At 41.5% G+C, this 24677-nt stretch overlaps 1 protein-coding gene across 7 annotated transcripts in view; it reads right to left on the bottom strand.

Moving 5' to 3' along the window:
- Positions 1-24677, bottom strand: part of MGAT5 (alpha-1,6-mannosylglycoprotein 6-beta-N-acetylglucosaminyltransferase) — a 235733-nt gene that overhangs the window by 64149 nt on the left and 146907 nt on the right. For all 7 annotated transcript variants that reach the window (XM_073305297.1, XM_073305301.1, XM_073305300.1 and 4 more), the window contains 3 exons: positions 23858-23992; positions 13008-13141; positions 1451-1584 (listed from right to left, as the gene is read on the bottom strand). In XM_073305297.1, coding sequence (XP_073161398.1) covers positions 1451-1584; positions 13008-13141; positions 23858-23992 — 403 coding nt within the window. The remainder of the gene's footprint in view (positions 1-1450; positions 1585-13007; positions 13142-23857; positions 23993-24677) is intronic.

Raw genomic sequence — 24677 nt, 5'->3', positions numbered from 1 at the left:
GCCCCTGACCCCCCTCCCTGGCTGGAGCGCCGGAGCGGTGCAAGCACTGGACCCTGCTCCCCAGCAGGAGTTTGAGCGCCGGATTAAAACGTCTAAAGGGCTGGATGCTGCCCCCGGGCCATAGTTTGCCCACCCCTGTGCTAGAGGCACTAGGCCCCATACATGTTAATGTGTGATGGCTGCCACTGTGACAACACACCAGGGATTGGCCTGGGACCTCCAGAGACAAAAGCACGAGCTGTTACAGCGCCATCTAAAGAGACAAGACTCTGGATCTGAAGGCTGTGACAATACATATCCTTTGTGGATCAGGCACAAAGGAAGACTTTTCACACCCACACCCACAGGTTATGTACTTCCTCTACTCATAGGAAGCTCATCCTGAGTCTCTGAGGCCAACAGCAGTTTGAATCTCAGACAAGCTTCCACTTGCATGATGGCTGAGAGCCTGGCCAACATAGCGGGAATTGAAAGGGAACATCTAAACCTAAAAGCATGAGCTACTACATCGTAAGCTAAAGAGCCAAAGGTCTGGAGCTAGTAGCTGTAGCGGACTCATATCTTCTGCAGATCGCCACACTCTGGGACCTGTCACATTCTCAGCAGCGGGTTACAAATGCACAGAGGCAACTGCTTCCTTTTGTGAAGCAGAACTAGCTGTCAATGACAAGCTAAACATTGACGCTCCCTTATCCAGATACGATAGCTGTACAACCATCAAGGTCAGTTAAGCAAAAAGCTGATTTTTTGCAAAGGAGTATCAGAAGCGATATTTCCAAAGCTTTAAAGTGAGAGCCTGAACAGGTTCCACATAACCTTATGATCAGAACATTGCACAGGCTGCTCTCAAATACAAGAAAAACCTTTCTGCAGCAGGCAGGAGAATAAATCACTGAAAGAGTTGCTTATGACACAGTCCAGGTTTACAAAAGCCCCTGCATCACTTCAAATCCCTGCAACAGCTCTTTAATAGTTACTGTATCTCCCTCAATTCAGTCTGATAACACTAGACCGACTAATTTTGTTACCAGTAAATAAAACAAAACAAGTATCTTATTCACTGGGCTATATATAAAAGAAGTCCTTTATCCAAGCAAGGGAAATGTTATACAACACTCAAAATTCCATTGTGCCTCACTATGCTTCATCGACATGCATAAGCACGTATGTTACTGAAAGTTGTAGCGTTTTTACACTCAAAGTGAAGTGGACAGATATTGTGCAGACTTTTCAGACCCATTCCCTTCCCGTTAGCTAGGCAGATGCCCCTTTTATTACAAAGCTCCACAAATGCTCAGTAGATAAATCCCTTGAAGTTATTGCTTCTTTTCAGACAAAGGACTTATTAGAAATTCACGAGGCAACTTATTGTGAGTCTGGAGATATATGTATTTTTCCTCTGATCAAAATGAATTTGACAAAGATGTAAAAAAAAAAAATTGCAACTTACCTTCCAGAAGTTATCTACTTTGCCATAAACAAGTGACTGGTTCTGCCTTTTGATGTCATTAATGTGTTTAATGTCACTGGAATTCAGATGCTGCTCCACTACAAACCCAAGGAAGCTGTTGTCTGGCGTGTGAGCTGTAAGAAAAAAAGGAGAGACATGTTTATTACATGAAGCAATAAAGCATTGGGGTTTAAATATCTGGTCATCGTCAGAAGAGTGACTTCCATGGACATGTCTCCTCACTTAACAAATCTGCTCCCTGCATGTATATTCAGAGATATATTTGCTTACTTTATTGACAATATTAATTCTTACTACTTTAAGTCCAACAGAACCAATACAGCAATAGGGGGAAGACTTTCTTTTCTTACTCATTCATCACCAGTAATAAAAATTCTGAAGCTGGAACTTAACAGTACTGTTTATGATGTTTAGCTTTATGCTACAGATGGTGAAAGACGATAGTGTCTGAGCCAGAAGTACCCCAATTTCAGACTTTCAGACCCCTATTACAACTTGCAGATGTGGCAATTAGAAAAACACTATCTTTACACTTGTCAAGTGAGCTGTAAGATATTGACGAACAATTTCCATTGAAGTCTATGCTGGCTTAATTATTACTGCATACAGTCATTTGTTAGAGTTTAACTGTACTTAAGTGTTGCTCAAATTTTCATACTGGTTTACTTTCCAAAGTGAAAGAGGAGCCAACGCCAAACATGGTACAAATCACTTTACTATGGTGTCTCCATTTTAATTATTTTCATGTAAAATCACAAAAGGATATAGAGAGGAGAGATGTAAGAGGTTAATATGAATTTTACTTTTTGGTTCACATAATCCTTATAAATATTGGGTGAAAGTCTGGCCCCATTAAAGTCAGTTGGGTTTTTTCATTAATTTCAATGGAGTTAGGATTTCACCCATTGTTTTTATAAATTAAAATGATTTATTGGAGCATTATAGTCTAAAACGGACACATTTCATAAACATTTTCTGTTACCTTGCCTTCTGTACAAGTCTTTTCTTACCAGCAACATCCCATAACTCTAGCCACCATTGTTTTGGTGTATATAGAGATGTTATAGGTCCCCCATGAGTGTAAGAATTTCCCCACCCCTCATTAATAAAGAGTTCAACTAGAGAGGGACTAACATTTTAAGAAGAGGAGATTACTCACCCTGTGCAGTAACTGTGGTTCTTCTAGACATGTCCCCTTATGGGTGCTCCACTTCAGGTGCATGTGCGCCCCACATACCGTTGATCAGAAATTTTCATTAGTAGCATCCATTCAGCCCATGGAGGTGCCCTAGTCATCCTTTTGTCCCACACCGAGACTATAGAAAGCTGCACGGGTGAACCACCCTCAATTCCCTCTCCATTGCCAAGTCTCTTAAGAAGCTCCAAAGCAGAGGGGAAGGAGGACAGGTAGTGGCACACTCACAGGGTCACGCATCTCAAAAAAACACAGTTACTGCACAGGATGAATATGGGTGCTTCACTTCAGGTGGCTTCCAAGCAGAACCCCTGAAAGAAGGAGGGATCTTCGGAATCTAGTCCATAATTAAGAAACGAACTGAGTTGCTAATTGCCACACGTGATCTAGAGGCATCGATTAGGGTAGTGTCTGGAGAAGCTATGTACAGAGGATCATGCAGATCTTAGATACAGGGACATTTTTAAGGAGGGCCACAGATGTAGACTGAGACATCTTAGCATGAGCTGACATCCCAGGAGGAGGTGGAATGCTGGCAACAACATAATAAACAATAATATATCCGGAGATCCATTTTGACAGTCTCTGGGTAGAAATAGCAGATCCTTTAGATCTATCTCCAAACAAAATGAATAGTCTTGGAGATTTCCTGAATGATTTAGTCCTATCCAGGTAGAAAGCAGGCACCCTCAAGATATCTAGAGTGTGGACAGCAGTCTTCAAAATGGAATTATGTGGTTTTGGAAAGAAAATTGGTAGATAAGTAGTCTGATTCAGTAGTCTGAATCTCAAACAATACTTTAGGAAGGAATCTGCGATGTGACCGTAAGAAAATCTTGTTCTTGTACAATATTGTGAAAGGAGGGTCTGCCATTAATGTCCCAATTTCATCCACTCTTCAGGCTGATGTAATAGCCACTACAAAGGCTAACTACATAGAGGGGTTTAACATGAGCAGAACACCACTGGCTCAAATGGGCGTTTCATGAGATTTCTAAGAACCAAACTGAGGTCCCAAACCAGAGCAAGGGCTTTCATCTGTGGAAAAATGTTTCCCAATCCCTTTATGAACATTAAAGTTGGAGCATGAGCAAACAGTGATAATCCTTTATTGTGGAATCCCTTAATGAACCCTGAGACAATCCTGTTTTTCCTTTAAATGCAAGAGGTACTCCAGAACTAGCAGAAGAGGGGCGGAGTGAGGAACAACTTTCTGGAGGTTGCACCAATGACTACATCTTTTCCATTTTTGAAGGCATTTTGGATACACCTCTACCCCGATATAACGCGACCCGATATAATGCGGGTTCGCATACAAAGCAGTAAAGCTCCGACACGCTGCTCTGAGCAGTGTGTTAAGGGTGCCGGGCTGGGCCGAGGGGTTGGAAAAGGGGCAGAGGGTCTCGGGGGTGGTCAGGGGCTCCTACCCCCCGCCCAGGGTCTGGGAGGCAGGAGCGGTGGGGTTTGCACTTTTGGGGGCCCCGCAGCCCCAGAGTGGCCCAGGGGATTAGAGGGGGCTGGGAGCAGCCCACTCCACTTCCCTCGCCCCCAGCCATGTCGCTCAGGGGGAGGGGGCTTGGAGGAAGGGATCCCCCCTGCACTCACTGGCAATGGCGGAAGCGGAACAGCCCGGCCCCAGCCCGCTTCACTCTGCCAGCTCCCAGCCACGGCGCTCCGCTTCCTGCCGCAGGTGAGTGCCTGTCAGGGGGCAGGGGGTGTGGATAGGGGTCGAAGCAGTCAGGGGATAGGGAGCAGGGGGGTTGGGTAGGGCATGGGGTCCTGGGGGGTGATTAGGGATGGGGGGGGTCTCTGGAGGGGGCAGTCAGGGAACAACGAACGGGGGTGGGGGGGGGGAGGGCGCGGCAGCAAAGCAAATTCAATATAAAGTGGTCTCACCTATAATGTGGTGAGTTTTTTGCCTCCCAAGGGCCACGTTTTATCAGGGTAGAGGTGTATTACTAAATGGTAGAAAAGAGTCTATCTGCTGGCTCTTTCCCAACAAGCCATCAAGAAGCCACATCTTGAGGTGGAGAGTTCTCAGATTAGGCAGCAGCCAGATGGCTTCTGGCGACAGGAGATGAGGAATTATTGGAAGCTTTATTGCTGGACACAGAGATAGGTGAAGCAGGGCAGGAAACCATGTCTGTCTCAACCATGTCAGGTCTATTAGGATAACTCTGGCTTCATGCTGTCTGATCTTGTTCACCACACAGAGAATAAGAGGAATGGGGGAAACACTTAAAAGAGCTTCTATTTCCAAGGGAGGAGGAAGGCATCCCGCAATTAATTGAGGCGGAAGCTCCTCCCCTTGAACAGAACAGGTAGTATTTTTTGTTTGAAGCTGTGGCATAGACGTCCTCTTCTGAGAATCCCTACGTTCAAAATATATCGGTAAAAATAGGAGTCCAATTCCCACTTGTAGTCTTGGTGAAAAGACCTGCTGAGATCATTGGCTGTGATGAAATTCTTATGTGATGCCTTATGCATCAGTTCCATAGCTTTATTGTCTTCGATGCAGAGGTAATGGGATCTCGTCCCCACCTGCATGCAGCACACATCGTCAGTCATGACTCGGATAGACTTGTCTTTGATGAGAGGCAGAAAGCGAAGGCATGCATTTCTAAACCCTCGGAGTTCCAACAGGTTGATGTGGAGGGTGGTTTCTTGGGTGACTATCTGCCTCTGTATGAGCACTGAGGTGTGCCCCCATCCCAACACAGATGCCTCTGTCGTTACATGACCATTGGCACCAGCTGGAAGAAGGAACTCTGACTCAGCAGCCACAGATAAAGTTCTTTGGGTCCCTAAAGTACGGTGGCACAAAACGGACAGCCTGCTTGTCCCTGCCCGTCCCCATGATTTTGAATGCTCTGAGGTAGCTACTCAAGTAGATGGGGGCTTGGTCACACATGGTACTGAGGACTCTGTTGGAGGTGGTACTGGAAGAGCATATTTGATGGTACCAGTCTTCTAGACAGTATGAGTGCCTTCTTCGAGCCATGCTTGCTCTTAGAGCTATGGGGTCTCTCCACTCCACTGGTACTGGAGCAACCCACTGTGCCTTTAGACGGAGGCTTCCAAAGCCATTCACCTGCTTGAAGAGAGAGGTCTTTTCAAAGTGGACTGGTTAAGAGGGGAGTTAGAGCTCCTCTTCTTGCTTCATTTAGAATTAGTCTCAGAAGCCTTCTGCTTTCTAGGAGAATGCTGGGCTGAGGTTGAAGGGGCGCTAGATCCCACCTGATGAAAACAGGGGTTCTCCTGACCTGGCTCTGAAGCGGGGCCGGGCTTCAAGCTTTAACAGTAGAACATCTTTAATATCATTAACAGTTGAAGCTTGATTTCCCAGTTCTTTCTCGTTTCGAATTTGAGGACTAAGCAGATGTTACCCACTTCTTTCTGCAGGATGCGCGCGTCTCTCCTCAACACCAAATGCCCTTAGAGTGTCCATCACCGACTGGGATGGCCTTGCAGCATGTGAGGCAGCATTTAAACCCCGGCGAACTCGGCAAGCCCTGTATAGCCTCGATGCGGAGCAGAAGGACCCCTAGGACGCACGCGTGGGTCAAAACAGACACAGCTAAGGAAAACCTCCCATCAAAGGCACATAGGGTGTATGCGCACCTGAAGTGGAATACCCACAGGGGCACTATGTGAAGAAGAATCTACCTGTACTTTGGAACAATTGCTTGTTTGTAAAAAAACTTGCTTATTGCTGCACAGATCCAGAATGCACCTGTAACTGTTCCAGGACATATGGAATGGCATCAGCCCACTCTGTGTGTATGATCTCAGACTCGGCCTTTTCATTTTCACACATGTAACACAGTCAAGATTTTAAATATCTTTTAAGCTTATATCTAGAACAGCTCTACAGTTTGAATGCACTGTTTAGCCCTCAGACTATGAACCGTTAAAACTGAGTTCCTACACTTCTCTCTTCTAGTATTTTCAGATGTACAAAATAGAGGGGCAAATATATTTGAGGTACTCGCTCAAGCCACATGTAGTACTTTCAGTGGAGGGCCCTCCAATGTAGCATTCACTTCCCACATCAGTCCAATGTACCTAAAGTCTGCTGACTTTCAGGCACAGTGCAAACCTCATCTAGGACACAGAATTTTTTTTTTTTTTTTTAACAGATGCAGATTAGCTGAGGGAGAGGATGGAGTGTGTGTGTGTGTTTGGAGTGTATTTAGGTTATAACTGATGAGTTGCATTTTGTTTTTAATTTTAATTTTTCAAAACAAATTTAAGGCTTGCTTTATTATATATATATATATATATTATAAAGTAATAACCTACACGCTCCCTGTCCCCTACGCACATACACACATACCATAGCTAAACTCACATTCAGAGTACTACAGAAATCAAATCTTATCATGGGGATTCAATAGTTCAGTCTTGAAAATCAGGAAACTGACATACACCGTAGAAAAGACAAGTTTATATACACACACAGTATCTTTTTATGTCACTAGTGGATCTCTCACAATTTCAGTAAAATGGATGGAATGTACAGATTCACAAGTAAAAGGCAAGAATTTCAGAGGACAAATCAAGCAGAAAAATAGTTTTATATAAAATATTTACATAATACTTAAATTGCTTGTTGAGTAAGAAAAACAGTTATAGATATAGTAGTTTGTGGATGACATTGAAGTTGTCAAAGCAGACTTATGTATTTATTGTCAGGATCTGTGATTTCCAGTCTCAACACAGGAATGCAAGAAACAATGATGCACCCAGAGGCACAAGGCTACAAGAAAGACTTCTAAGAAAACAATTTAACGCACGTTATACAGACAATGAAATCCTCTCAGTTATTATATTCTCTGTTTAGGATTATTGTGCCTTGAATAAGCTACATGAAATCCAATTATAATTACCCTTTTCACAAAAAATATTTCAGCTACAGTCAGACAGAGGACTTTTAGACCAGACATTTAGACCAGAGAAATGGACAATGGTATTTAACAATGAATGGTGCATAGAGAATAATGCTGATCAAGGACACCTTTACCATTTTCTTTTTATTTTAGGAAACAGATGTTAAGGAATGGGAAGGATATACGAATTTAAAAGAAAACACTAACATTGCTAGTTTGCATTACTGGACTTAACACAAAACACTAAAAGGGAAACAGAACTTCATGCTTCCGGATAACTCAGGACTGGCAATAAAATGTACAACATTTTTCCAGTGGGTTACTATTCAAATATGGCCCATTTTAGTCTTTATATTTGCTTTATGCGAAAAGTTGTGTTCCAGTCCAGATTGAAATGGCTTTATCTACATTAAGAAATTCTACCAACTTTTGCCTGCCTGATTCCTACTTGCTTGATTTTTATCCAGCAGTAATTTTCTTGCCCTCATAAACAAAGCACTAGAAGTAAAGTTGAGTCACAATCACACTGTAAAATCTTTACTGATAAATATTTTAAGATCACAACCCAATAAAAGATTGTGCTACCTCTGCGTGAGTGAGAGGCCAAGAAAGCTGGCTCTTTCCCATCAAATTTAGCAATTTAGCACTGCAATTGCACATGCTTCAGAATGAGTTTGGTTGACTTATATTTTTACCATCTCTGTTGTGATAAAATGCCAAGTACTGAAGAGTCAGCATAACCACCATATGTAGAATTGTAAAATTGGATGGATAGTATCTACCAACTTTTGCCTGCCTGATTCCTACTTGCTTGATTTTTATCCAGCAGTAATTTTCTTGCCCTCATAAACAAAGCCCTAGAAGTAAAGTTGAGTCACAATCACACTGTAAAATCTTTACTGATAAGTATTTTAAGATCACAACCCAATAAAAGATTGTGCTACCTCTGTGTGAGTGAGAGGCCAAGAAAGCTGGCTCTTTCCCATCAAATTTAGCACTGCAATTGCACATTCTTCAGAATGAGTTTGGTTGACTTATATCTTTATCATCTCTGTTGTGATAAAATGCCAAGTACTGAAGAGTCAGCATAACCACCATATGTAGAATTGTAAAATTGGATGGATAGTATCTGTTAAATGCCAATAGTTTATGAATACATATACTGTTTTGAATATAATTTATGAAGTTGTTCTGTGTAAGAGTAGTAGTAAGTCCTAGTATATATGCAACACTTTAAGAACTATTAAACCTTACAAAATCTCTAAACATGGATAACTATTACCCACATTTAAGAAGGGGGAAAAACAGAGGAAAAAAAGGTTATGCCATAAAGAGAATCAGATACATAGCTGAGATTAGCAATCAGGACTTGTGTATTCAAGCCTGCTGCTCAGACCATTGGATGCACACTCATTAATTGATAAAAACAATATTTGCTGTTTTGCTGCATTAAAAACATTTTTCCCTTTAAATAAAAAAGGGAAATTTAGCATGCATTAAACAGAGGGACTAAGAACAAGCTACTATCATCCCAATGCACCACCATTCTGAGGTGCTATCTTGTGCAGGGCCTCACACAGAAAGTTATGTACCAACTGTATTAAATAATGTCTCACAAATGAGCCCTGGTTTTAAATTTCTATGTTCAGCATGAACCAAGAATATGTGATTAGGTCACCAGAAACAAAAGGCACATTTGCTCAACCATCCACCATCTCTCAAACCCTGCCTAGAACTGTCCTATTCAGTTACATCTCCGAGGTCACAAATCATTACTGTATTTTTTGTTACTTCCCACTAAACAATTGTGAATGCAGCTCCTTTATTTGCTGAACAACTTTCACTGTACTTCTCTAGGACTGTATGCATAGTGCATGACCAACTAAATATGTTTCTTAGATTTTTACAGAGCAGTTAAATTCAACAGCATGGTAGACAGCAAGTAACCATGGCTTGGCAAGTAGCCCCAAATATAGCCAACAATGAAAAAGCAAGTAAGGAGTTCTTTTACAGAATCTGCAACAATGAGGAACTCCCATTAATTCAGGGACAAGCTTCACAGTGCTCTAAATAAATTTGGTTTGGTTTACTTTTGACTGTCAGCACTTGCACAGTAGATAAGCCTTGCTCTCATGGAGTTTGGCAGCCTATTGGCAAAACTCTCAAAATGTTCCTGAGCTATTTCTCAGATACACTGGGCACAAACCAGATATCTCTCAACATTCGGCAAACATGTAATTCTTCCTTTCACTCCTCATTATTTATTGCAGTTACTGTATGGAAAATAAAACCCCACCTTTTTGTCTCTGTTCCTTTAACCCAGGGGTGGGGAACCTATTGCCCGCAGGCTGGATCTGGTCCACTGCAAGTCTCAGCACCGCGGGCCAGAAGCCCCAAGCCTCGTCCGCCCACCCCCACCATCCCCGTGGGGTTGGAGCCTTGAGCGCTGGGTTGGCAGAAGTCTGATGGGCTCCACGCAGCTCCCGGGATGTTTCCTAGGAGCAGGGGCGATCAGGGAAGCTGTGTGCATTGCCCCCGTGCTCCCACTGGCCAGGAACTGTGTCACATGCACATGCAGCGCGCAGAGCCCCCAGCCCCTCTGCATAGGGGCCAGACATGGCGGCCACTTCTGGGAGCAGCGCGGAGCCCCGGCAGGCAGGGAGCCTGCATCTAGCTCCGCTGCGCCACTGACCAGGAGCTGCCTGAGGTAACCACCACCCAGCCAGAGCCCACACCCCAAACCCTGTGCCCCACGTCAGAATCCCCTCCTGCACCCTAACTCCCTCCTAGACTCCGCACTCCAAATATCCCACACCCCAACCCTCTGCCCCAGATCTGAACCCACTCCTGCACTCCATACCCCTTGGCCCCAGCCCGGAGCCCCTTTCTGCAACCCAAACCCTTCATTCCCAGCCCCACACCAGAGCCTGCACTCCCAGCCAGAGCCCTCACCTCCTCCCACACCCCAGCCCTCTGCCCGGAGCCTCCCCCCACACCCTAACCCCTCACTTCTGGCCCCACCCCGGAGCCTAGGGGAAGCCCTGAGCCTCTGCCCCTCCCTGCCTGTGGGGCTGGGTGTGGCCCAAGACTGATTTTTTCTGTGGGTCAGTGGCCTCTGATAGAAAAACGGTTCCCCACCCCTGCATTAACTCCTTAGTGCTGCACAGGTGTCCTTTGGCAGCAGTTCTACTTAAAGAACAAAATGTCAGCACGCACCTCTGTATACAAGGTGAAAATAGCCCAAACCCTGAAGGTGAAAGTTTGACAAACTTGTCTGCCAAGTCTGAACAGTGAATAGTATGCCTGCTATCACCATGCCCCTACCTAGCAAGCATCACCTGCTTTTGGGGTTGCACTGGGCATTGGTACATGGATTGGATCCCAGAAGTAACTATGCATAACTTCATGGAAGTCTTTTTCCAGGCCTCTCCTGCTCTTAGACAGCCTGCAAAGGTGACTCTTCTCCACCTTCTGCTGAAGTCTGAGCAGCTGTTAGATCCTTACCAAGTAGGGGTGAAACTGGAAGACTGCATTATCTTTCTCCATCATATGACAGAGTGACTATAACCCACGTACGTAACCTGGTATAGAAGATTGAAGAGAACAAAGATGCTTCCAAGTAGTCAAGCACTAACCATCCACTAAACCAAGTTGAGTATGGAAATTAAACATAAAACGGTCAACATTTTCATGAGTGATTTTGGGTGTCCAAACTGAGACATGAAATTGGCCTGGTTTTCATAGGCCCAGCACTTTCTGAAGCTGACTCCCCCTCACCTTCTTTAAGAGGTCTTAAGTTGGACACTCAAAATCACTTTTAAAGTGTATGTGGGTTAAGATTTTCAAAAGTGCACTTCATGAATTATGAGGGAAGAAAAGACTCAATGGATTCAGAAATTTGTGAACAAGACGATATCTTATTCTGTCTCCCTGACATTTACAGAGGCAAAGTGGAGACCTTTCAGCCTTCCCCCATTCTGTCAAGGAGGAGATATCTGTCTCCATGAATGTTCTCTCATATTTGACTCTAGTCCTAATACACTGAGTCATTATAACTAAAACAAAAAAATGGGACACTTTTTTCTAGCAGTCATTGTTGAAGTAGAGCAATATTAGTGCACACCTTGCCATTACTGAAAAGATGCATTGTGGTTGTCCAAAGGAAAAAAAATCAAATATGTACTGTGTTTCAGACCACCATAAATCTGTGTATTCACAATAAATGCAGATGAGCTGTGTGTGTATGAAACAGGTATAATGAAAGGAGGTATCTTGATGGACCTCTGTAGGTTATTACTGTTTAGTTACCCAAAATGACTCTAATGTTTGGGATTTATCGGGATGTTTTTGACAACATTGGGTGGGATTCATTAATTTGTTGTGTCCAAAGGGAAATAATATAGGATAGGCATATATCTTATGTCTTTTCAAGGAAAAAACCTGACTGTCCCCCAATAAACACGCTTGCCTTGTTTTTGCTGATGTGCCTGTTGAAATGGCATAGGGGGTGTTAGCTAGCTTACCTAAAATCACATTAAGTGAGTCACAACTGCAGAGACAGGAATACAACCTAAAAGGTCTGGCTCCCATTTTATTGATCTAAACACACTCCCTCCAACAATTTGATGAGCTGACACTGATTTTTCAGATGCACATATCAGGCATTGCACGAGCTGTCAAAACATTTCAGAGCCACTGAATAGCTTTACTTTTTTTCTTTTTTTTTAATAATAGTTAATAAGTGCAACTTTCAGCTACATTGTTCTCAAGTACATGTTTTAATTTTCAACAGTGTTGTAGGTTGTTGGGCTGAAATAATTTGAATCAGTCCACCTCAGTTTAAATGCTCATAACAGGAAAACAAACAGGGTGGGGTGCAAGCAAACCTTGAAAACTATCTGCAAGAAAAACTACAGATGCAAAAATTACGTTGAATGATGGAGATTGTGAGTTTATGATACCTGAATGAAAAGCACTGGGGAAATCATTGTGCTCTGTTCAGTTAAAGACAAAACTTATGAAAAAAGGCAGAAATACAACATCACAGCCTGAAGAACTCTGACTTAAAATGATCAAATACAACAGTAATTTAGTCTACCAAATGGAATCACTCTGCAGATACGTCAAAAAACAACCACCAATCACTCTGCAAAAGCGTTTGAGAAACTGAAGCTAACAAAAGTGAACTCCAGACATCAGTGTGTGTTGGAAAGCTAATTTTAGAATAAACCTCCTTACCAAAATTTATACCCAGTTAACACTGTTCTTTTGTGCATTTGTGCTGAGTTTACTGTAGCTTAGCATATTCAAAAACAAATTGCAAGCCCCCTATCCTCTGCGTTTTACTAGATTATGACCTAGCTTTTGAAACGGCAAAGATTCTCCCTAATGGCAACATTCACTTTTAATTCTAGCTCTAGAAGCAATTATATATGAAAACAAGGATACTTACGGAACATTGTATAAAACTGCTGTGGATTAAGGTTCCATTTCCCCCATGGTGTCTTGTGGCCTTTAGACTGGGCATAATGAGCATGATTAAACTCAGGTTCAGTCCCGAATGAATCCAATACTCGTAACATACACCTGAATAAAAAACAAGTAATTAAAACTGTTCATGTATTTCTTTGACTAAGCTTTTCTTTTAAATTTAAGAACTTCCTTTATCCAGAACAAACCTTAATCATTTCTAAATTGTGCAATCACAAATATGTTTTTACTGTTCACTTTCATTGAAATAATGAATGTCAGCAACCATAGATGCAACCAAACAGGCTTTGAGAAGAACAAATGTACGTTTCAAAAGTCACTAACTACTGTACATTCATATAAACTAAAATGGAAAATGCACATATCTGGTATTTGGTTTTGTTGGATACTGTTTATTAACTTAGCATATTTATCTGGGACTAGCTGTTTAAAGGCACAGTGTAAAGTATCAAAGAAAAAGGTTTTAAATTCCTCTCTGTCCCTAATTTATAGCAAAAACTAGAAAAGATTTAAAAGTATAATTTACCTCTCTCTTTGAATCCTTCCACTGGCTCTCGCTTCTCTATCACATCAAACATAAGCTGTTTGTCTTTACTTCCCAGGCCCTTCCTGGCCTATCTTCACTGTACCTGGCATCTTTCATTCACTACTGAAATGATGCCAACCTGCATGGCCCACTTGTTAACTTTTCAGATAAGCACCATTGTGCTTTCTCCCATACTGCCCCCTCATGGTTGGAAGGAGATCTCCTTAATCACATGAAAAGCTACCTCATTATTCCCCTTCAAATCATTCCTTAAAACTTTTTATTTTTTACCATGCCGCCTACAACTTGACAGCAATTAGGCCACTAGTGTGCTGAGTCCACTGTCAGTCATGTTGCCCAGTGTTGTCTCATTGTTTCCTTACACTCCCATATGTCTATATCAAGCTGTTGTTTCTTGTCTTATATATAGATTGTAAGCTCTGCGGGGTAGGGACTGTCTTTGTGTTCTATGTACAGATCCTAGCACTACAGGGTCCAGGTCTATGACTAGGGCCCCTAGGTGCTAATGTAATTCCGACAGAAAATAATGACTGCTGACTCTTCTAAATGGACACCAATTCTGATTTTGGTGTCTCCTAATCTTTTTAAGGGCTGAGAATTGTCTCCCTCCAACAACCCAAGGGGCACATATGGTTTGAAAGGGAGCAGAACTTCCAAAAAAAAAAAAAGACAAAATATGGATTGTAGCAGATAGACAGCAGGGAGCTTGTAAAAGTGGGATCCACACCAAAGTGTGCTATAGAGTATAGCTCTGCAGGGGTTTGATCTAGGTCACTGCACATTGAAGGCGAAGGCATGGCCAATTGATCTACAGTTACATGGATCCACTTTCCATCCCCCCCTGGTGAGGGTCCTGCAGCTGCATGAGTTACTAAGGGGAACAGATTGCAACAGCAACCAATGAATTGGTGAGCGAGTGTTCTCCCTTTTGAGAAGTGATCTACTCTCCTAGCCCTGGTACACTACTCCTTATGCATAGCTCATTTACTCAGACAGGAAGAAAGAACTTGGCCCTAAAAATACACATGTACAGTCATTTGTAGTCATCTGTTTCACACATTTCTTTTACAATTTTTCCTCCAGCCCCTAATGTCTAAATGAAAATTCATAAAGCAATGGCAAATTGTAGCTTTAATATGAAATGTTACCTTCATATTTGAGAGCACAGGACAGAATAATTTACACGTTTTATCCCTATAGTGATCTTTCAAACAAAATGAATAGAAAAATGCTACATACTGTGAATCACAAAACAACAAAGCTGACAGTTCAGTTTTTGTAGTAGTTATTCAGTGTTTTATGTCAACTGTTTTCACTGAGAACGTTTTACAACAGTGGCAATTATCTCTGCATCACAGAGAACACTCCAGCAGTACAAAAACAGACTGCAGCCGTAAATCAGAAAAAGAACAGCATTCTTGTTTCTTGGGTAGTCTCAATCCAGCATTCCTAATAATAATAATAATGCACACTTTGGTCAGATGTGTGACTTGAGAGCCTGCTAAGCAGCTGAAGAATTGATACCTCATTGGGGCCTGTTGAATCATCTACATGAGGAGCACAAATGCTTCAGGTATATTTAATGCTATACATACAGGCTGATTTAAACAGCTAGATTTGTAATTGGAAAGGATCCAATATGGAGAAACAAAGGGTCTCTGAAGCAGCAGGAGGTACAGAAGTGATGGAAGTTCCAGCAGAAAGCAAGCTAACCAAGGAGGGAAGTAAATGAAGTGTGTGTTTATTTGATAACGGCATGTGGGAATGGAGAAACGAATAAGGGAAGGAAACGTCAGATAAGAGCAGAGATGTGCACAGAAGGGACTAAAGCAGTCAGAGGACAATAAGAAGGGTCTGGAAAGGCAAACCTGAGCCATAAGACACAGCAGGGCGTGTGTCAAGACGCATGCAGACAGTTACAGAGTGCCTTCAAATTGCTGTAAGGCTGACAAGGGTATGCAGTGGCATGCTTGCTTGAGCCTTAATGGATTTTATTTAAACTGAGACATTTATGTTGAACAGCAGAACTCTAAGTGTTACAAAAATAATTATGTACGACAAATTCTTGGATATATTTACTGGTTTGAAACCATCTCCACAGAACTCGCTGCAGAAGAAAGTATTAAATGAAGTCTGAAGCGTCCTATGCTTCTGATAGCTTGGGAGTGAGGGAAGAACTTACTGAAAACTGTGCTCAGACACCACACCATTACATTAGTACTTGATTGTTTAAATAAGTCAAGTTTTTCAGAAGCACCTTTCAAGAGACTCTTACCTACAGTAAAGCCACTATAAACCTGCCTAATGTATTTAAAGTAGGAAAAAAATAAAATCAAACAATTTAAATATCCACACTATTTAGTATATTTTCTATAAAAACGTAAGAGTGAGTGATAAACCTCTTGGTATATGAAAGGATGGAGATAGGATGGAGAGTGGGGACTGGATTTAAAAAAAAATTAACAACCTCCCCCTGATTTCTCTATAGTTTGGGTTTTAACATTGTTAAAGTTACAGTAGCTGATGCTTATAAAGAAAAGGAGTACTTGTGGCACCTTAGAGACTAACCGATTTATTTGAGCATAAGCTTTCGTGAGCTACAGCTCACTTCATCGGATGCATACTGTGGAAAATACAGAAGATGTTTTTATACACACAAACCATGAAAAATGGGTGATTATCACTACAAAAGGTAAGGAGAGTGATCACTTTACATAAGCTATTACCAGCAGGAGACAGGGGTGGGGGGAGAGAAAACCTTTTGTAGTGATAATCACCCATTTTTTCATGGTTTGTGTGTATAAAAACATTTTCTGTATTTTCCACAGTATGCATCCGATGAAGTGAGCTGTAGCTCACGAAAGCTTATGCTCAAATAAATCGGTTAGTCTCTAAGGTGCCACAAGTACTCCTTTTCTTTTTGCGAATACAGACTAACACGGCTGTTACTCTGAAACCTGATGCTTATAGTTGTCTTTCTTTGCCTGTACTAATAGTTTACAATCATTCAACAATGACTCAGTAACACCACTGATGACATCTGTTGTCAGCAATGGGTGGCTTTTCCAGTGTAGGCCACAGAATCTTTCAGGCTAGTCAGAACCTGCATTTCTAATGTAAAAATTTAAGCAGATCTTCTTTCAGGGCTTCTTTATACAGAATGTTGCTCATTTTGAATAGCCGTCATGTTAGTTCTTTTCAGAAAAAGCTTGTTAAAAGGTTGCTGTCTGGGAGCGAACCATTGCTGGAGAGATTGTGGAAAAAGGCAAAGGGTGATAGATACTGGTCTACTGTATGGAGGATGCATGTGTTCAAGCAGGAAATCAGCTGCACATTTTAAACTACATTAAACTATTAATATTTATGCATTACCTTAACACAATGCCCATGAATGAAACAGACCCATAGAGGCACACAGAAAATTTTAAAATCCTGATCTAAGGCCTTAGGTATTTTGCCATTCTGAAATAAACCATATACATCAAAGCCAAATCAGTTTCGGTACATTCAGGATACTGGCAACACCAAGGATACTGGACATACAGCATGTGTTACCTGATGTCTGAGGTAAGTTAGCAACAAGAAGGTGGTCAGGGAAAGTGTAGGACCCTTAATGAATGGGGGATGCAACCTAGTGACAGAAGATGTGGAAAAAGCGGAAGTACTCAAGGCTTTTTTTGCCTCGGCCTTCACAGACAAGGTCAGCTCCCAGACTGCTGCACCGGTCAACATAGTATGGAGCGGAGGTGAGCAGCCCACAGTGGTGAAAGAACAGATTAAGGACCGTTTAGAAAAGTTGGACATGCACAAGTCCATGGGTCCAGATCTAATGCATCCAAGGATTGGATGAATGGACTATAAAGTGGATAGAAAGCTGGCTAGATTGTCGGGCTCAACGAGTAGTGATCAACGCCTCAAAGTCTAGTTGGCAGCTGGTATCAAGTGGAGTGCCCCAGGGGTTGGTCTTGGGGCGAGTTTTGTTCAACATCTTTATTAATGATCTGGACGATGGAATAAATTGCACCTTCAGCAAGTTCATCGATGACACTAAGCTGGGGGAGAGTAGATATGCTGGAGGGTAGGGATAGGGTCCAGAGTGACCTAGACAAATTGGAGGATTGGGCCAAAAGAAATCTGATGAGCTTCAACAAAACAAGTGCAGAGTCCTGCACTTAGGAAAGAAGAATCCCATGCACCGCTACAGGCTGGGGACCAACTGGCTAAGCAGCAGTTCTGCAGAAAAGGACCAGGGCATTACAGTGGATGAGAAGCTGGATATGAGTCAACAGTGTGCCCTTGTTGCCAAGAAGGTCAATGGCATACTGGGCTGTATTAGTAGGAGCACTGCCAGCAGATTGAGGGAAGAGATTATTCCCCTCTATTTGGCACTGGTGAGGCCACACCTGGAGTATTGTGTCCAGTTTTGGTCCCCCCACTACAGTGGTGGCAGACGATAGAACAAGAAGCAATGATCTCAAGTTGCAGTGGGGGAGGTCTAGGTTGGATATCAGGAAACACTATCTCACTAGGAGGGTGAGAAAGCTCTGGAATGGTTACCTAGGGAGGTGGTGGAATCTCCATCCTTAGAGGTTTTTAAGGCCCGGCTTGACAAAGCCCTGGCTGGGATGATTGAGTTGGTGTTGGTCCTGCTTTGAGCAGGGGGTTGGACTAGATGACCTCCTGAGGTCTCTTCCAACCCTGATATTCTGTGATACTGGCAGCACCAATGATATTGGACATACAGCATGTGTTACCTGATGTCATCACTGGTGCTACAACCAAGAGAAATGAACAAAACAGGATTTGGTTCTTCCAGAATTTCAGAACTCCCAGCAGCAGAGTCACTGCTTTTGGAGCTGCTAACTCTAGTCACCTAATTTGAAACCATCAATAACTTCCTTTGAAGTCAAGTTCTCTCACAAAACTGATATGGCAGTGAATATTGAAATGAACAAACAGCAAGTCTGAATTTAAATCACATTCAAGCCTGTTCTGTATAAGCAGACTAAACTGGTCAGCATACTGACACTGCTGAGAGAATTTAACTGACATAAAACTAAGAAATGCAAGCACAGAAACACCCTTAGCTTCACTATAGAACAAAAAAAGGGCTAATACTGTAGTTATAACAAGAATTGTACAGCTATTAAATATTAAAAAAAGATGACAGCAATTAGTAAAGAAGCAATGGTAAGGTAGCAGTTCTATATGATAATGTTCGTTCTATTGGAATAAACTAAAATATATGTAAACATCTGCTTTGACACTGGAATTATCCACATTAAGTAACAAATTCTTTCACTGACACAAAACTTGCCAAGAAGCTTATGTTACTCTGTGTTTGTGTATGGGGGGAGGGGCATTGGTAACAATTTATTTTAAAAAGCAAAACTAAGAAAAACTGTAGTTCACACAAATTTGTTTAGAGCCAAATTTAATTGCTAAACTCACGAACCTGGAAAAAAGTCAAATTAGAAAACAATAGGGAAAATACATTGACGTTTTAAGATGTAATGGTTCATGAAATAAGAAAAATGGAAAACTAATCAAACAATGCTGGTGTCATGCTACATTTACATATCTTCATTATAAAACATGGCAAATAGGAAATTAAATGGGGAAAAAAAGGGAAGGGACCATTTTCATTTTACACATTTTTTTTGCCACACTGGCCTAATGACAGAATCATATCTGGCAGAAAGACAGCCAAAGAAATTCAGTGGAACCCGAGATTAGATTGATTAGTGTGCTCCTAAGAGCAGAACCTATCTTTAGTTCGAATTTCCTTCAAAGTCCCTGTGAGAGAATTCTGTAATGTGCAAGCTTGAGCATGAGTGTAATTTAAAATAAACCTCTGATGGAAAAGATGGAATGTCTTAGAAAAAACTGAGGCTGGGAGAAAGGCTAAGCTGACTTTTTTCTGCCTACACAAGTATACATTTCAGTACATTCACTTTTAAAAACAGAATTTATTGGGAATTTTGAGTGACACTACCAACTTGATTTAGAAGCAATTTAGAAAGTCAAGATTGTAAGTCACACAATTGTTTTTTTATTAAATCCAGGAGTATGGATTCCTTTTTACAGCACACTGAAACATTCTGCAATAAGCTATTTTAGACCTGCTGGTTCCAGGTTGGTAGGGGGGAGAGAGACAGACAGAAAGAGAATTTATTTCAGTGCTCAACTATCCTGACAGTTAGGAAGTTTTTCCCTAATGTCTTGCTGCAATTTAAACTCATGGCTTCTTGTCCTATTCTCAGAGGTTAAGGAGAACAATTTTTCTCCCTTCTTGTAACAACCTTCTATGTTCTTGAAAACTGCTATCATGTCCCCTCTCAGTTTTCTGTTCTCCAGACTAAACAAACCCAATTTTTTCAATCGCCCCTCATAGGTCATGTCATCTAGACCTTTAACCATTTTTGTTGCTCTTTTCTGAACTTTCTCCCATTTGTCCACATCTTTCCTGAAATGTGGCACCCAGAACTGGACACAATACTCCAGTTGAGGCCTAATCAGTGTAGAGTAGAGCGGAAGAATTACTTCTCATGTCTTGCTTACAACACTCCTGTTAGTACATCTGAGAATGACGTTTGCTTTCTTTGCAACAGTGTTACACAGTTGATTCATATTTAGCTAGTGATCAATCCACTTTGACCCCAATCCCTTTCTGCAGTACTTCTTCCTAGGCAGTCATTTCCCATTTTTTTACGCCTGAGGGAATTCTGCACCAAAAAATTAAAAATTCTGCATTCATTTTAAAACATTGCAAAATTCTGCATATTTTGTCAAAGTAACACCATATAATCACACCATTTTCAATTATTTGCTGACAAGTATTTTGAAATAAAATACCAAAATAACTGAAAATGGTGTGATTATATGTTTATTGTGTTTCTGTGTTATTGTGACAAATATGCAGAACATTGCCAAAAAATTAAAAAAAACCCACCCTATAGTAGCTCCATCTAAGTTGTATTTCCCTAGTTTGTTTAAGAGAAGGTCATGTGAAACAGTATCAAAAGCCTTACTAAAGTAAAGATATACCACATCTACCACTTTCCCCCTATCCACAAGGATTGACACCTTGTCAAAGAAAGTTATCAGTTTGGTTTGGCATGATTTGTTCTTGAAAAATGTATGCCAACTGTTACTTATCACCTTATTATCTTATAGGTGTTTGGAAATCAATTGCTTGACTATTTGCTCCATTATCTTTCCGTGTACTAAAGTTAAGCTGACTGGTTTGTAATTCCCCAGGTTGTCCTTATTTTCCTTTTTATAGATTGGCACTATATTTGTCCTTTTTCATTCCTCTGGAATCTCTCCCATCTTCCATGACTTTTCAAAGTCAATTGCTAATGGCGCAGATATCTCCTCAGTCAGCTCCTTGAGTATTCTAGGATGTATTTGATCAGGCCCCGGTGACTTGAAGATACCTAACTTGTCTAAGTAATTTTTAACTTGTTCTTTCCTATTTTAGCCTCATATCATGCCTCATTTTCACTGTCATTCACGATGTTAGTTGTCCAGTTGCTACTAAATCTTTTTGGTGAAAGCTGAAAGAAAAGTCATGTAGCACTTCCACCTCCCCCTTCCCCTCACTGAGTAATGGGCCTATCCCCTGTCCTTGGTCTTCCGCTTGCTTCTAATGTATTTGTAGAATGTTTTCTTGTTACCTTTTGTGCCTCTAGCTAGTTTAATCTCATTTTGAGCCTTGGCCTTTCTAATTTTGCCCCTACATACTTGTGTTATTTGTTTATATTCATCCTTTATAATTTGACCTAGTTTCCACTTTTTTGTAGGACTCTTTTTGGAGTTTCAGATCATTGAAGATCTCCGGGTTAAGCCAGGGTGGTCTCTTGCCATATTTCTTATCTTTCCTATGCAGTGGGACAGTTTACTCTCACGCCCTTAATAGCAGCAGCAGTTAGTGGCCTCAGTTCAGTTCCCAACAAACAGATATTTATATGTCACAAAAGCCGTCACAACTTGTATCCCCAGTAAACTCAATTGGCCAGAGAGATTGAACTACCCATTCATCCTTAAAGATGGCTCTCTCCAGCTCAAGGTTGGGATAATGTGTGAAAGGTATTGCCACTGACTGTGCAAGTACTATTTCAGTGGATAAACAGAGGTCGTCAGTCTCCAGTGTTACCTAGCGGCTCTGTGTTCTTGGGGAACAGGGCATAGTACCCAGCCTGTCTGACTCACGAAAGGCCTCTGTTTGAACCAAAACCGATGGGAAGAGAGACTTACAAAAAGCAATGAAAAGGCAGTGGGAGACACACCTAAACCGCTCGGATAAGGATGACAGGATTAAGGAAACTCCCCTAGCCTCATTTGCATGGAAGATGGGACAAGGAGGCATTGCCAGTAACATACAGAACGGAGAACAGAGATTGCAAGGCAAGAACCGCATCAAACTCTGGGACCAGAAAAGCAGGGAAGCACTGCATGAAGGGGTATCTCTGGTCCAGATGTTAATGAACCCACACCTGCACACACCCAGCTCAGTAGTTATCAGACCAATTCCAGTAATAAATCCTTTATTGGTATCCAAAATAGTGAAGTTCCCTAATTGCACTGTGAGCTTCCTCCAAGGAACACCGCCCATAGCCAGAAATGACCATCTCCCATTGGCTAGCCTGAACAAAACAACTTTGGTATACTTCCTTGAGCCATCAGTTTACACAAACAACTCTAGTGTTCTCCCTTGAACCATTGTTGTTTCTCTACAAAAACCTCTACTCATGCTCAAGTAAGTGTTCAGATGCCTGGATCTAAAATCTGCATCAGTTCCATTCAGACTTCATCTTCTCCTGACTGATCATGCTGGGGGTTCTGCCTGTCTTCAGCACTCTGGACCCTCAGCTACCACCACCACCTGGGACCCCCAATTGATTCAAGCTTCACAGAGTGGTGAGAACCCAGCTCTCTCTCTCTCTAGGTATAGCCTTCTGACCCTGACTTGTGCGATCAGTTATAGTTTTCTAAACCTGACTTTTATAATCAAATTTAAGTTAGATTTAATATTATAACAGTTTTGTTTGTTTGGCTCCTCTATGGTTATTACCTGGCAATAAATAACTTTCATAATTAAGCTGGTTGCTTCTCCCCTCCCCCCCGCACCCTCCATGGTTGTTTTTTTTCGTTTCCTCATTCACTCTGCAGCAACGCTCCTCGTACCTAAGCTAAAAGATCCCTGCAGCGCCCAAAAATCCTGTGGGGTTTGCTCATCAAGGGGTTACTACCAGAACAAGTGTAACGTGAAAGTGGGGATAGGGACGTGCTGAACCTGGGACATACGAGGGTGGCAGCTTGGAAATGCTGCTCGACCCAGCCTGCTCCGGCGTACTCTATTCTGTGCCCATGGCATAGGAAGGTGACAGCTGGGAGGTGCTGTTGGACCCAGCCTGCTGAGTCCAAGGGCCTATGAGAGGGTGACAGCTTGGAAATGCTGCTCGACCCCGCCTACTGAGTCTAGGAACATATAAGGGGTCAGCTTGGGAGTGCTGAGTAACCTGGTTCACTCAGACCTCGCTCTGTTAATGTGTGTGTGTGTCAGATTCTGGGGATGGCAGAACCCAGCCCTGGGGAACCTAGGTCCTGCAGGAGAGCGCCGTTGGGAGGGAACTTGCAGCAGGGAGAAGTAGAGCTCCGCATGAGAACACAAGTGACATACGGAGTACATTGATAGAAGTACAGAACCCCCACCCCCAGAAGAGTCAAAGTAACAGACAAAGCTGGTAACACCAGGACTGTCAAGTCAGCACCTTTCATGAGGATTAAGTTAGTGATTTTGTTTTACATTACAGAAGATGACACACAGACTACTTCAACTGAAAAAGTGAACTCAATTTCCTTGCTGGTACATTTATCATTTGATTTAAGGTAAAAAGAACAAAGCACTCATAAGGAGCAAATGAAGAGAGAGCAAAAGTAGCAGCTTAGGTGGAATACACAATTTCAGTAATATAACAATATTCTGGAAATGCTACAATGCTGCTATACTGTCTTGCAGACTTTCAAAGGGGAGGAGAAAGATGGTTTAGAAAAGAAAGAGGCAATAGACTCTTTATTCATTATTCTCCTAACAATGAAAGACCCCTGAGGAAGTAAAGTAATTTTTAACAGCTTGATTTTCAAATAAATTCAGTTCAAACTGGAAGGTACTCAGTATTTTATATATTTACTGCACATGTGCTACTCAATTGCTTTTGTTAAAGAGTTTCTGCAAATGGTTAGATAAAAGTAATACTTACTGGTAATGAACCCATGATGGACCAAGCGTTTTCTTAAACTGAGTAAGTCCCACAATATCAATGTAAATAAGTTCTACCACTTTATCTCCCTGGGTGGGGCAACCAGATCTGTTCCCTACAACCTTCTTCATAATCCTATCCAAAAAAAGGGGGGGAGGGGAGGAATATGTCAGCACCTTTCTGCATTCATGCGATATGCAATTTGTATTGATAATCCAATTACACTAAAAAAAAAACCACAGTGGTTAATTATTCTAATTTTGTAAAGACAGTAACTGCATATGTGCAATTTTAATCTCTTACTGCTGAAAACCAGTAAAACATTCTAAGAAGTTTACTGAAAAATGGATTAGGTACAGTAAAATAGAGACTTCTTATAGTAGACGCTTGTTACTGAATAATTTCTCTAACCTAAATGGAGGTACAAATATAACCTGAGCAGCAATTTTCACAATGCAAATGCGATATACTGAAGCAAATTGTATATCACTTTTAGTATTTTGTTAACTGTTTTATTATATCAGAATTCACTACAATATGGTTTCATTGTATATACTGTAAAAATGAAAGCTACAGAAAAAAGGACAAATGCCCAATCTTAAACAGGTGCATTATAAAAAGTATTAAAGTACGATGAAGTGTCACAGACTAAAAACCAAAATGACTTTATCCTACAAAAAAGACTAATGTAAATTTGACTGAAATATGAGCATTTTCAGAGCACGTAACTGCATTAAAATTAATTTATTTAAGACTGTAAATAGCTGGATGCGGAGTGGGGAATATTATAAATTTAAGCTAAAGGACATGGAATTAGACT

This window comes from Lepidochelys kempii, chromosome 11 (genome assembly GCF_965140265.1).
Source record: "Lepidochelys kempii isolate rLepKem1 chromosome 11, rLepKem1.hap2, whole genome shotgun sequence".
NCBI lineage: Eukaryota > Metazoa > Chordata > Testudines > Cheloniidae > Lepidochelys > Lepidochelys kempii.
The sequence above is the reverse complement of the archived record's forward strand: the minus strand, read 5'-3'. Positions and strand labels throughout refer to the sequence as shown.